The sequence below is a fragment of the Sander lucioperca genome, chromosome 13 (assembly GCF_008315115.2).
Source record: "Sander lucioperca isolate FBNREF2018 chromosome 13, SLUC_FBN_1.2, whole genome shotgun sequence".
Lineage (NCBI taxonomy): Eukaryota > Metazoa > Chordata > Actinopteri > Perciformes > Percidae > Sander > Sander lucioperca.
Genome location: NC_050185.1, coordinates 36,147,915 through 36,161,053, shown reverse-complemented (window position 1 = coordinate 36,161,053; position 13,139 = coordinate 36,147,915). Strand labels below are relative to the sequence as shown.

Sequence of the window (13,139 nt, the reverse complement as noted above, 5' to 3'; positions counted from 1 at the left end):
GAACTCTTAACAGCGCATTACGTGGTGGAGGCACGGAATGTGTGAAAATTACGTGTGTCCACCACGGAAAACAATGCCAATGTAAACAACGAGGATTTTTTCCCGTGGTGGACACACGGATTCGCTGGTTTAATAACGTCATGCAATGGGCGGTACTTTTCAAGTTTTAAAACTTCTGTGTGTAAGGTGTAGAAAATGTAACAACTTTTTTTTATTTCATATAGTAATATTTATAGTATATATAAAACAGTATTATTAAAAAACAATGATTCAGAAGAAGATTATGTCGTTACCACGGCAACTTTACGTCGCTGACTGACGCTGCTGCAATGCGCATCCATTCATTTAACTTTCACCCGCTTCGAATGTTATCATTGGATTGAATGGGCGTTATCAGTGGTTATCAGCCTCATAGATATGGGTCAGAAGGGGCCTGCTACGCCTACTGGTAGGCTCAGAAGGCTGTTACCATCCATTCGCATGGTTAAACAATAACCAAACTTGACAGACAGACAGACAGACAGACAGGAGCAGACAGACAGAGGAGCAGACAGACAGACAGACAGGCAGACAGGAGCAGACAGACAGAGGAGCAGACAGACAGACAGACAGGCAGACAGGAGCAGACAGACAGACAGACAGAGGAGCAGGCAGATTACAAAGTACTTCAACTTTCCAACGCGGTGTTCCTCTGAGCTTCCAACAGTCTGTGTGTGGATCAAAGATAAACTGATGGGGCGGCCTCTAGCTCACCCAGTGAGAGCGTTCACCTCATGTTGGCTGAGTCCTGCAGCGGCGAGGGTTCAAATCAGACCTGCTGTCCTTTGCTGAGTGCCGTCCCCCATCTCTTTTCCAGTCTATCCACTGTCACTACCGAATCAGTGCAGGCAACACGGAGTAGCTGCAGCTACGTGTATGAGCTCCCACTTAGCTAAAACGGCAGTTGTGGGGGCATGATCTAAAGAGTGCCTTTGTGCCTCTTAACAGACATAAAATGCAATTAAAATGCCTGTGCCACATGAACAGGGCCCTTACATGACAACAAGATGCATTTTCAACTCAGACATTGTTTAAATTCACCTACCCTGGTCCCTGTCTCAATCCTGCTGGTAGCTAGCTTGCCCTGCTAGCTGATAGCTGTTAGCTGCTAGCTGCCCTCCGGTGAGTGTGTACAGCCAGGCTGTGATAATCATCCCGACAACAATCCACGAAGCGGCGGTGGTCTGGTTATGTTCTCCAGAGGACAGGTCATGCCTTCGCTATGAAAACTTAAAGTTTATTCCCCCTCAAAAATAGGTAATTGAGCACTGTGGTGGTTATGACCGTATCAGTGACTATGGAACTACATGGAAACGGGCCACATGATGTCTGTGGCTTGTGTGCGTGTTAAAATCCACCAAGTAGGCAAGGAGAGGATTTAAAAGTTTAACAAGTATTTATTTAAGTAAAATCATAAGAGTATATACACGTGTACACGGGTCTGAGATGAGCAGGCATGCAAGCTTCTCACATCAGACTGAATTTCCTGGCTTATACATGAATTCATATAGCAGTCTCTAAGAGCATTTTGATTAGTTTATTAGAAGTTGGAGGAGTGCCGTGGTTTAAACTTAGCCTCCCCTGGTTGGTGCACAGACTAGTCCTGGCACACGCCCTCTTCATCAGTTGCTAGGCAGACTTTAACTATGCTGGCGGTCAGAGAGAACAATGCGCTGTTGTCTGTCACAGATTGAGGAGTAACTTCATGGTCAAACTGATATCAAGCTGATATTAACTTTGTTGCTGCACACTTGTTTCTCTCTGACCACCATCATCAGTGCTGCATTCTGCAACAGTGTCTTTTCCTCATTTTCCATGACTAAGCTGTCACAGTACTTTTCCACTAAACACACAATACTATTCAACTATAATTTATATTCTCATAAAGCACAGCCAGCTTGACTGATTATATTTATTTCTAACACTTGCACAGTGATAGCGTTAGAGATGGTAGCTGTAGTCTCACGCTGAAGTCCCGTTGTAGCAGGAAAAGGGAAACTGTGCAGATTGCTCCACACTACCGTTTTTTTAGGAGGGAAATAAACTTCAAGACGTGACATGACCTGTCCTCTGACAAGGGCAGGCTACAGCGTGTCATTCAGTCAGCTGAGAAGGTGATTGGCTGCAATCTGCCGCCGCTCCAGGACCTATACGCCACCAGGACTCTGAAGCGTGCTGGAAAGATTGTGGCTGACCCCTCCCACCCCGGACACAAGCTCTTTGAGTCACTCCCCTCTGGCAGGAGGCTGAGGTCCATCAGGACCAGAACCTCACGCCACATAAACAGTTTTTCCCCTCCGCCACTATATCAACAAGGCCCGGAAACCACCCTGACTCTCTCCAAACTACTCCTCTGGCTCTACATGCCACTGTTCTCTCTCTGCTGTACTGCTCTTTTTATTTCTATTTTTATTTTAGTTTTAATTTAATACATACTGTGTACATATACTTATGCTTATATTGTTTATACCTGTACTTATATTGTTTATATTGTATTTAGAGAATGTGTGATATGCACCAAAAACACCAAAACAAATTCCTTGTATGTGTTAAAAAAACGTACTTGGCAATAAAGCTTTTCTGATTCTGACAAGGGTTATAAACTGGCAAAACAGACAACAGGTGCATGGTCGACGGGAAGTAAACACAAGGGTTAAGAAAAAAATATCTGACTGAGGGCGTGTTCACACCGTCAACCTTTAGTTTGGTTGAATCGCACTAGAGTTTGTTTGTCCCGCTGGTGCGGTTCGTGAGGGCAGGTGACAACGCGGCATTCGCACTCAGGTGAGCACCAAAAGGGACCAAACAAGCGTACCGAGACCTGCTTGAAGAGGAGGTCTCGGTACGCTTTCAATCCAACTCTGGAGCGGTTAGTTTGTGGTGAGAACGTGATCCGTACTCAAACTATCAGTGTTGGGAGTAACGCGTTACAAAAGTAACGTAATTACAGTAATGTATTCCTTTTTGCTGTAACGCAGTAATATAACGTATTACTAATTACATTTCGGTAATATTATACTCGTTACAATCTCAGTAACGCGAGTTACAACGCATTTTAATGCAACATTTAGTGGTGGTTTGTTTTTTTAACAATTCACCAACACACAAAACATTTCTTCACAGGAAAAAAAAAATTTCAGTAATTTCCTGTCGCTGTATTCGATGGTTGAGATGACTGCAGAGACAGATACATTTGCGAGATGGACATTATTTTCAGGAGTTACTACGCTGCGTTGAAGTCAGCTGTCCTGTTTCTGTTCCCGTGGTCAGAGCCAGAACCAGAGACGGTACGGACATCTGTGTCCCAACAACAGGTGACGGTAGGCTACGTCAGCGCAGGCAGCAGTGTGTCTGAGCTGCTGACAGATATAAACATGTCGGGAATTAATGTTGAGGCTTGCTACAAGTAATATCATTACATTTTATCAGCCGTGGAGAGTAACTATTCCTGTAGTGGAATGGCTTCGAATGACGACCAAAAACGCTTGTCTTTTACTGTGACCATTTACTGTTCAATATGTTGCAGTTTTACACACAAGAAAGTGAGTAACTAAATGTTGTCTGAAGGTTGCCTGAGGGCAGGAACCCTCTGAATGGAGGGACTGTGTTTGTGTTTGTCAGATGTAACAGATTCTGTTCACGCTGTAAAAAGGCCATATACTTCTTATCTACGTTTATTTTCATTTGTCTTATAAATAAGATGAAATGGACTCTCAGAGTAGAAAGGAATGTGGCCATATCATGAGGGTGTGTGCGTGCGTGTGTGTATGTGTGTGTGTGTGTGTGTGTGTGTGTGTGTGTGTGTGTGTGTGTGTGTAGGAGTGTGTGTGTGTGTGTGTGTGTGTGTGTGTGTGTGTGTGTGTCTACATGAGTGAGACACACAAGTAATAACCACAGATACCCATCTATCCTGCTGTTTTCACACCAAGGCCCTGAGTAAAAGCAGTCTCCATCCTGTATGTCATACATCTCTAACTAGGGGAGGGATTACAGGGGAACTATTGTTCCTCCTTCAGAGGGCGGCTGAAGAATTCACTGAACCGAGATCTCTTCACTCCACAGATACAGACTCAGACTCTCATCATTCCTCATCTAAACATGGAGACAGGAAAAAACAGGAGAGGCTATGAAGAAAGTTTTTTTAAAAGTCGGCACTTAAGGCTGAATGATTTAAAAGAGAAAGCTCGAGGTTTGGGAAACCAATATCTCTTCAAAGACAACATCCCAGAATACCCTCACCCAGAGTTTGTCGTATCTCATGTGAGACACGACACAGACGGAAAGGGATTGGGTGGCATCAGTGAGGATAACGGCTTCAAGGTAGGACTGGTCTAAATATCAACATTATATCAATACTGTGATATATAAGACTAGATAATGTCTTAGATTTTGCATATCGTGATACGCAGTGTTGGGAGTAACGCGTTACAAAAGTAACGCAATTACAGTAATGTATTCCTTTTTGCTGTAACGCAGTAATATAACGCATTACTAATTAAATTTTGGTAATATTATACTCGTTACAATCTCAGTAACGCGAGTTACAACGCATTTTAACGCAACATTTAGTGGTGCATTGGTTTATTTAAGAATTCACCAACACCGCGACACATTTCTTCACAGGAAAAAAAAAAAGCCGTATTATTTTCCTGTCGCTGTATTCGATGGTTGAGATGACTGCAGAGACAGATACATTTGCGAGATGGATATTATTTTCAGGAGTTATTACGCTGCGTTGAAGTGAGCTGTCCTGTTTCTGTTCCTGTGGTCAGAACCAGAACCAGAGACGGTACGGACAGCATGTATGTCCCAACAGGTGACGGTACGGACAGCATGTATGTCCCAACAGGTGACGGTACGGACAGCATGTATGTCCCAACAGGTGACGGTACGGACAGCATGTATGTCTCAACAGGTGACGGTACGGACAGCATGTATGTCTCAACAGGTGACGGTACGGACAGCATGTATGTCCCAACAGGTGACGGTACGGACAGCATGTATGTCTCAACAGGTGACGGTACGGACAGCATGTATGTCTCAACAGGTGACGGTACGGACAGCATGTATGTCCCAACAGGTGACGGTACGTCAGCGGCTGACAGATTTAAACATGTCGGGAATTAATGTTGAGGCTTGCTACAAGTAATATCATTACATTTTATCAGCCGTGGAGAGTAACTCTGCCTGTAGTGGAATGGCTTCGAATGACGACCAAAAACGCTCGTCTTTTACTGTGACCATTTACTGTTCAATATGTTGCAGTTTTACAAACAAGAAAGTGAACAACTTGAACCTGACGGACATGTTGCATCTCAGTAAGCTAGCAAGAGGCTACACAACAGACAACGTCCGTGTAGCCTACTTCAAAATAAAAGCACTTCCTGTGACGGTTCCCAGTAAAACTATATTACTGTTAAATAAGGTTGTGTACCTTTTCACAAATCAGCTGTAAATCAAGTACTGTAAATAATGTAAATAGTGAGTTTTAATCACACTATAATTGAACATTTCCTTTAGAGTGTTTTAAATTAAACAACATGAATTTCTTATTGAAGTGCTATAAACAAACATTTTACAACAATGCCGTACTATTTTCATTTTCTCCTACTTGCCTATTATATGTTTTACTTATCTATTTTGTATAGCTTTAGTTACTTTGCATATTTATATTAATTATACAAAATATGAATAATCTACGATGTATTAAAGTGGATAAAGACGAGACTTTATTGATCCGGTGGTGAAATTCACAAGCTAGCTGCCAAATCAAACTTCCCCTGTTATTTTGGTGAAAGTAACTCAAAAGTAATGCAAAAGTAGTGTAACGCATTACAATTCAGAGACAGTAATATTGTAATATAACTAATTACTCTCAAATGACAGTAACTAGTAATCTATAATATATTACATTTTGGAAGTAACTTGCCCAACACTGGTGATACGTCTTAAATGTTGTCTCTTCCTGGTTTTAAAGGCTGTTTTACAGTAAAGTGAGGTCATTTTCTGAACTTACCAAACAGTCGTAGCTGTTCTATTATTTGCCTTTAACCACTTAGTCAGAGTATTCACTGGGGGTGTTACAACCGACTTGGAGGACTGAGTTCCTCCTAGACTGCTCCACTCGATGTCAGCTGCACCCCCACCCCCCCTCCTCTCTATCTTCCTGCATTTCTCTTAATTGGTGTGAATGCTGAAGGCTTTTTTCTACATTTTTATTCATTCTTATTCTCCCGCCAAATTTTTTGCACATTCACTCCTTCCACATTTTTCAACATAGAAACTACATTCAAACATCAAAATGTTCAGCTCAATTCAGAATTGATTGCGTTTATTTATAATATTCATAACATTCATAATTTCCAAGATATTCAACTTCCAGAAAAATGCAGAGTTTTTTTGTGATTGTTGCGGGCAAAAATCCTTGATTATGCAGCACGTTTGCTTAAACAAATGCGATGGAATATGTGGGATATTTATGCAATTTTATGCGATGAAATTGCGGAAACTTGCAAAAACTGCGGTTTGATGAAAAAGAGAAAAAAAAGTGATTCCCCCCCGCCCCCAACACCCTGCTTTTCGATGATGTTCACGTCGCGTAATTACGTCACTTCATAACGTTCCCATGGCAACAGGGGAAAATGGCCGCTTTTGTGGCCTCCGCATAAATATGCAGACTTTGGCTGATTATGCATTGAATTATGCGATCACATAATCACGTTTTTCTGGAGGGACTGATTAAAGCTTATGGACAGAATGTTCCAAGTTGACACATTTTCATACATTTTCATATATTTTCAACTGCTAGCTACTCATTCATACATTCACAGAGAAACTCCATTCAAACTTTAAAACGTTCCACATCTTTCACACATTCAGGGCTGGTATTCAACTTTCAAATCTCATTAGTACTTTTTAAAATATTCAGTCTTCTTTGAGGCTTAGAAAAAATGCCTTTCTGCCATTTTTACATTGGTGTGAATGGAATGGGATGGAATGCTTGGACTCAGAGGGCAGGGCCCAACTGACAGAGTGGAAACCTGCTGTTTACCTTGCTATACCATCCACAGTTTTAACTCTTCATACATTACTTTTAGGTCAAAATGTAGGGAATATTGTGCCCTTTCTAACAATGTGCTTAGGGAGGCACTCTGGCTTTCACATGAGGCACAGTGAGCTTCCAAGTGAAGCCATGTCCACCAACTGTGTGTGTGTTTGTGTGGTTGTGTGCGTGTGGTTGTGCGATTGTGTGTGCATGTGTGTGTATCTCTGTCTGTCTGTGCATGCGTGCGTCTGTGTGTGTGTGTGTGTGTTTGTGTGTGTTTTTGTATCTCTGTCTGTGTGTGTGTGTCTGTGAATATCTCTGTCTGTGTGTGTGTGTGTGTGTATGTTTGTGTGTGTGTGTTTATCTCTCACACAGTATTGAACATTAAGCAATATGAGATAGGGTTTTTGAGCTAGAAGCAGGACTATCAAAGGTGTGCCAGAGCCTCGTCTTATTAAATAATTATATCCACATTATTCAAAGATTCTAGGTATTATTCAACTTTTCAAAGACATTCATGCTAATTAAACCCATTCCCACTTTTTCAAGTATTCTCACTACTTCACCTTCTTCTTACAAAAATCTCGTCAGCAATCCAGTGTAGCGTCAGCCTTTCAACATACAGCATTCACAGTTTCTAGGTTGTTTATGTATTTGTTTATCTGTTTATTTTTTGTCTTTTGGATGTTGTGCGGCCTTGCTGGTGTGTATCTGTCTGTGTATGTGGGTCTGTGTTGCTGTCCCCGTCTGGTTTGGACCTGATCTGGGTTGGGTGGGTAGGGGAATTTGGGGGGAAATGACATGCGGTCACCACTGCCTGTATGACGTATGTCATTTGTTCTGAAAATTAAATAAAAATAGTTGGAAAAACAAACAATGTCGTGATATGACATTTTGTTCCATATCTCTCAGGCCCCCTTCCAGGACCCGTCCTCTGGGTTGGGTCTGCTGTGGTGGAGTCTGTCTGTGGGACCTGATGAGATAAAGTCAGCTGAGAGGAGACTCCTGGAGAAAACCTACCCAAAACATGTGGAGCAGCAGGAGAAACCCCTCCCAGACCAGATGGAGGAGCAGCAGGAGAAACCCCTCCCAGACCAGATGGAGGAGGGGGAGAAACCCCTCCCAGACCAGAAGCAGCAGGGATTCCTGGAGAAGTTCACCACCTCTGCAGCCTTCCTGAAGAGCTCCAGGCTGGGCTCATACCGCTTCACCTTCCCCCTGAAGGACCTGCTGGAGGTCTACAGAGAACAGGTACAGGGTTAGAGTAAAGCTCTGTCAGTTTGTATGTTGTGTTGGCAGAAGTAAAAACAATCAAAAGAGTGATAGACGTCAGGTCGTTCTTGATATCAGTCTTAAAAATCCATTATTTATGAACAATTATTATTACTTTAAACAGACAGTTAACTGTCAAAAACAGCTCTTACCTCCTTCACCATACAGAGAAGAGGGGTTTCAGAACATTACAGGGACTTTGATGAATGGATGTTCCTGTACTGTACAGTAATTCCTCTTCTGTTGTCTCCAGTTTTGCTCCGGCTCTCCGCCCGTCATGCGGGTGTTTAAGACCATCCTGTACAAAAAGACAGTGAATTACGTTGTGCTGGTCCACAGTCCAGATCAGGAGCAGTTCTCTGACTATCCTCTGCTGACTGACAACCCAGACGCTGTCTGCACTTACAGAGACGGCTGCTTCATCTGGAGGCCTGAGGCCATGAGTGAGACACACGGGTAAGAACCACAGACACTCATCTGTCCTGCTGTTATTACAGACACTGAACTGACCACAGACACTCATCTGTCCTGCTGTTATTACAGACACTGAACTGACCACAGACACTCATCTGTCCTGCTGTTATTACAGACACTGAACTAACCACAGACACTCATCTGTCCTGCTGTTATTACAGACACTGAACTAACCACAGACACTCATCTATCCTGCTGTTATTACAGACACTGAACTAACCACAGACACTCATCTATCCTGCTGTTATTACAGACACTGAACTGACCTGGAACTTGTAGTTTCCAGTTGTCTCTCTGTAGTTGCCATATCTTTAGTAATAGTAATGAGTGAAAGGGTTCAACGTTATCTTTGTCTCTGTTATTTGTCAGATATGAGTTGATCGAGGGACCTGATCAGATGGAAGTGAAGGAGCTGTTTGGTTACGATGTGCAGTTCTATGTTTGGGATTATATCTCTATCGCCCTGCATGTGGAGGATAAACAGGTACCTTCACTGCTCGTTCTTCTTACTTTCTACAGACAGTCCCTTTTTTCAGCCGTCACTTTGTTTTTTATTTCAGCAACTTTTGCTCAGGTGAACCACATCTCTGTAGTGTTGCTGTTAAGTGAAAACTTCAGTATTGTATTCCCAACCGGTCCTCCAAACCCTCCAAGGATATCGTTGGTTTTGCCCCCCCGCCCTCTAATCTGACCCACAGCAGTGTTCTCCGTCCTCATATCTAAACCAGAGAAGGCAACGGTGGCTGTTTTCAACACGTGGTTAACGTTGTGAAACGGTCCCAGTTTGGTTAGGTTTAGACACCAGAACTGAGTTAAGATGATAAAAAGATGGAGGTTTGGGTTCAGTAGGGTAAAGTAAAGAGAAATTGCTATTTTATACCACTACTACTTGTTAGTGGTGTAGAAATAGAGATTTATTTTTACTTTAGCCGTGCCCCAACAACTAGCTTCATAAGGTAATTAGTTTAGTAGGTTTTGGCAGTGGCGCAAAAAGTGGGTATGCTCTATATGCGGCGCATAGGGGCGCAGTACCATGTGGGTTGCCAAAGCAATGGTAAAAAATAAATAAAAAAAAATAAATAAATAAAAAAGTAATTATTTGTTTGGTATTTTCTATATGTGGCTGCTGTTGTGCGTTTCTAAATAATTTCCTTACAGATAGCTTAGAATATGCAAAACCAAGGTTGCAGAGCTGAAAACTGGTAAATAGCTATAGTAATAAACGACAAGAATCTGGAAAACATAACTAATGCAATAACTCTGGTTTACCATGGAATCATGCATAGATTTGCTACCAAACTTGGAGGCTTTCAAATATCCATGTTAACAGACTGGCTAGTGTTTGCTAACTTAATGCAAACCAATGTTGCTGATAGCTACATTTAGATTTTGGTTAAACCATATGGTACCAATCCCATGCAGGACATATCTCAATTTTATTAAGGACAAATAACAACTGGTAAATATAAGGCAGCATACACAATAAATGACAAGAAGAAAAATAAATAAATGGATGGAATAAATGGAATGGATGGATGAATGGAAAATGGATCAGGACAGGAAAGACAGGGGAACTCAGCAGGTAGGTCTAACATTAGGTGGAAGTGTAGGGGGGGCCACTTGATACCAACAGATTAATTTCTTAATATTATTGATATGGAAAAACTAATGAAAAATCTATTACATAATGTTTGTTTGACAATATGTCTTGGTGGAGAAGAACACAGGCAAGGAGTGAATGAGACAGACATGAGACCAGTGATGACATCAGGTAGAGATGAGACCAGTGATGTCATCAGGTATAAATGAGACCAGTGATGACATCACGTAGAGATGAGACCAGTGATGACATCACGTAGAGATGAGATCATTGATGACATCAGGTAGAGATGAGACCAGTGATGACATCAGGTAGAGATGAGACCAGTGATGACATCAGGTAGAGATGAGACCAGTGATGACATCAGGTAGAGATGAGACCAGTGATGACATCAGGTAGAGACGAGACCAGTGATGACATCAGGTAGAGATGAGATCAGTGATGTCATCAGGTATAGATGAGACCAGTGATGACATCACGTAGAGATGAGATCAGTGATGACATCAGGTAGAGATGAGACCAGTGATGACATCACGTAGAGATGAGATCATTGATGACATCAGGTAGAGATGAGACCAGTGATGACATCAGGTAGAGACGAGACCAGTGATGACATCAGGTAGAGACGAGACCAGTGATGACATCAGGTAGAGATGAGATCAGTGATGTCATCAGGTATAGATGAGACCAGTGATGACATCACGTAGAGATGAGATCAGTGATGACATCAGGTAGAGATGAGACCAGTGATGACATCACGTAGAGATGAGATCATTGATGACATCAGGTAGAGATGAGACCAGTGATGACATCAGGTAGAGATGAGACCAGTGATGACATCACGTAGAGATGAGATCATTGATGACATCAGGTAGAGATGAGATCATTGATGACATCAGGTAGAGATGAGACCAGTGATGACATCAGGTAGAGATGAGACCAGTGATGACATCAGGTAGAGATGAGACCAGTGATGACATCACGTAGAGATGAGATCATTGATGACATCAGGTAGAGATGAGATCATTGATGACATCAGGTAGAGATGAGACCAGTGATGACATCAGGTAGAGATGAGACCAGTGATGACATCAGGTAGAGATGAGACCAGTGATGACATCAGGTAGGAGTTCTATTAGACCACACTAAACTAAATGTCCAGTCTGGTTTGAAGTTCTGTTGACCAACCTATTCACTGTGTCCTTTTTGGGGGGAAATAGTGCAGACACAGAGGGAAAGCCACTCACCACTCAAATCACATCAACCAGGGGTGATGATTAGGTTGCCAATTGTCACAATTTGGTTGCCCAGGGCAACCAGGCGACTGTTAACATCGCTGATATACTTTGAAAGATAAACCTTTATTATTTAAAGCCCATTTTTGTTGCCAAAATTGTTGCTGCATACCCCTCTGACACTGAGTAGTTGCGCCACTGACCCCTAGGTTCATTTTGCGCCGGAATTGTCCTTTAATTTAGCATGGCTGCTAACAACCCTCACCCCCTGTTTAACCCTTTCATTCAGAGACTCTGCACTTGTTCTGCTCCTCATCTTCTCCTCTTGTTTTTCTGTTTTAGGTGCTGAACTTTGATACCGGCCGACTGAGAGACAACCTCAAGTTCTGCAGTGAAGGATATCCTGCACTACCTGGTGTCATATTTGAAGACTTCCAAACAGCTGAAAAGCTTGTTAATAAATTGTGGCCTGACCATCCCTCCCCACTGGAGAAAGATGAATAGCTAAATTAAGTGTCAACAGTGTCACCATCTGATAGTTTTTCACTATTAAAGTGTCTTCCCTGAATCTTCCTGCCTCTGAGTCTGTTTTTGGGTTCTTCCTGTCTGTGCGGCGTCCATCAGTCGTTAAGACCTGACATCCTGCTTTACTTTGGTAAACCCTAAATAACATTACTGGGTCACAGTTACACTCAGCAGTTTCATGTTCGTTAATTGAGAGGAAGTTGCAAAAGCCCCAACAGCTTCTCTCATTTGATCTCTATTTATTATAAGTAATAAAGCAAAAGGATTACATGACAGACATCGATGCGGGTTGTAGTGGAAGTTTTTCGATGCAGCAGGTATAGATGTTTTAAAATAAGAAGGTGAAACAAAATAAGGACAGTCGGAGACTAAACCAAGTTAGGTTTTTGTATTTTATTAAATATATTTGCAAATATAGGAGGAACACAATTTCACAAAAGGCACAGCAGCCCCATGTGGAAAAGTCTCTTCAATGAGTGAACAGAAACACTGAGGTTAAATACATCTTCAGAGTGACAGCACACACGCACTTGGCTTAACATGACTCTGCATTTCTCACAGGCAATCTGATACACAGTCAAACAATCTCACACACAGGAGACATCTTGGAGCCATTTTTCCTCTCCCCCCCCCTGTACAACTTTCACTCCCTTGTTACATCTCCACTGGCATGGGAGAGCTGAATCTGCACATAGAGATAGTGTACTGTGACCTTGTACCTTTATCAGTCTAAACAAAGGCTGTACGCATTCGTCTCCAGACTTCGTGTACGCAGTCTACATGTGGGAATGAGATAAACTCCCTTCCAGCATTGTGAGAGAAACAAGAATATTAAGAATCATGCTTAAATGTAATTTTTGCCATTACAGGGTCACTTTGCTTCGCTCTGAAAGCTCCGCCAAATAGCCCAGACTTCCTACAGACAGTTGCTATTCTATTCTACTCCAGG

General features: G+C 42.2%; 2 protein-coding genes and 1 long non-coding RNA gene across 4 annotated transcripts in view; 2 read left to right on the top strand and 1 right to left on the bottom strand.

Annotated features, from left to right (window-relative positions):
- LOC116036424 (bromodomain-containing protein DDB_G0280777-like) overlaps positions 1 to 13,139 on the top strand; it is a 1,700,590-nt gene that overhangs the window by 803,919 nt on the left and 883,532 nt on the right. The gene's annotated exons all lie outside the window — the stretch shown is intronic.
- Positions 1,646 to 1,959, bottom strand: LOC118496574. Its single transcript, XR_004899165.1, has 2 exons — positions 1,834 to 1,959; positions 1,646 to 1,753 (listed from the first exon to the last, which is right to left on the bottom strand). It is a non-coding gene; the product is annotated as an uncharacterized LOC118496574 (long non-coding RNA).
- LOC116065171 lies at positions 4,005 to 12,237 on the top strand. Of its 2 annotated transcripts, none has more exons than XM_031320597.2 (5): positions 4,005 to 4,359; positions 7,997 to 8,335; positions 8,610 to 8,812; positions 9,200 to 9,309; positions 12,006 to 12,237. In XM_031320597.2, the coding sequence occupies exons 1-5, from the start codon at positions 4,138 to 4,140 to the stop codon at positions 12,167 to 12,169; spliced, it is 1,038 nt and encodes a 345-aa protein (XP_031176457.1). In that variant the 5' UTR covers positions 4,005 to 4,137; the 3' UTR covers positions 12,170 to 12,237. The 2 variants fall into 2 exon arrangements, with proteins under 2 accessions (XP_031176457.1, XP_031176456.1); XM_031320596.2 differs by having other exon boundaries at positions 9,200 to 9,314; positions 12,008 to 12,237.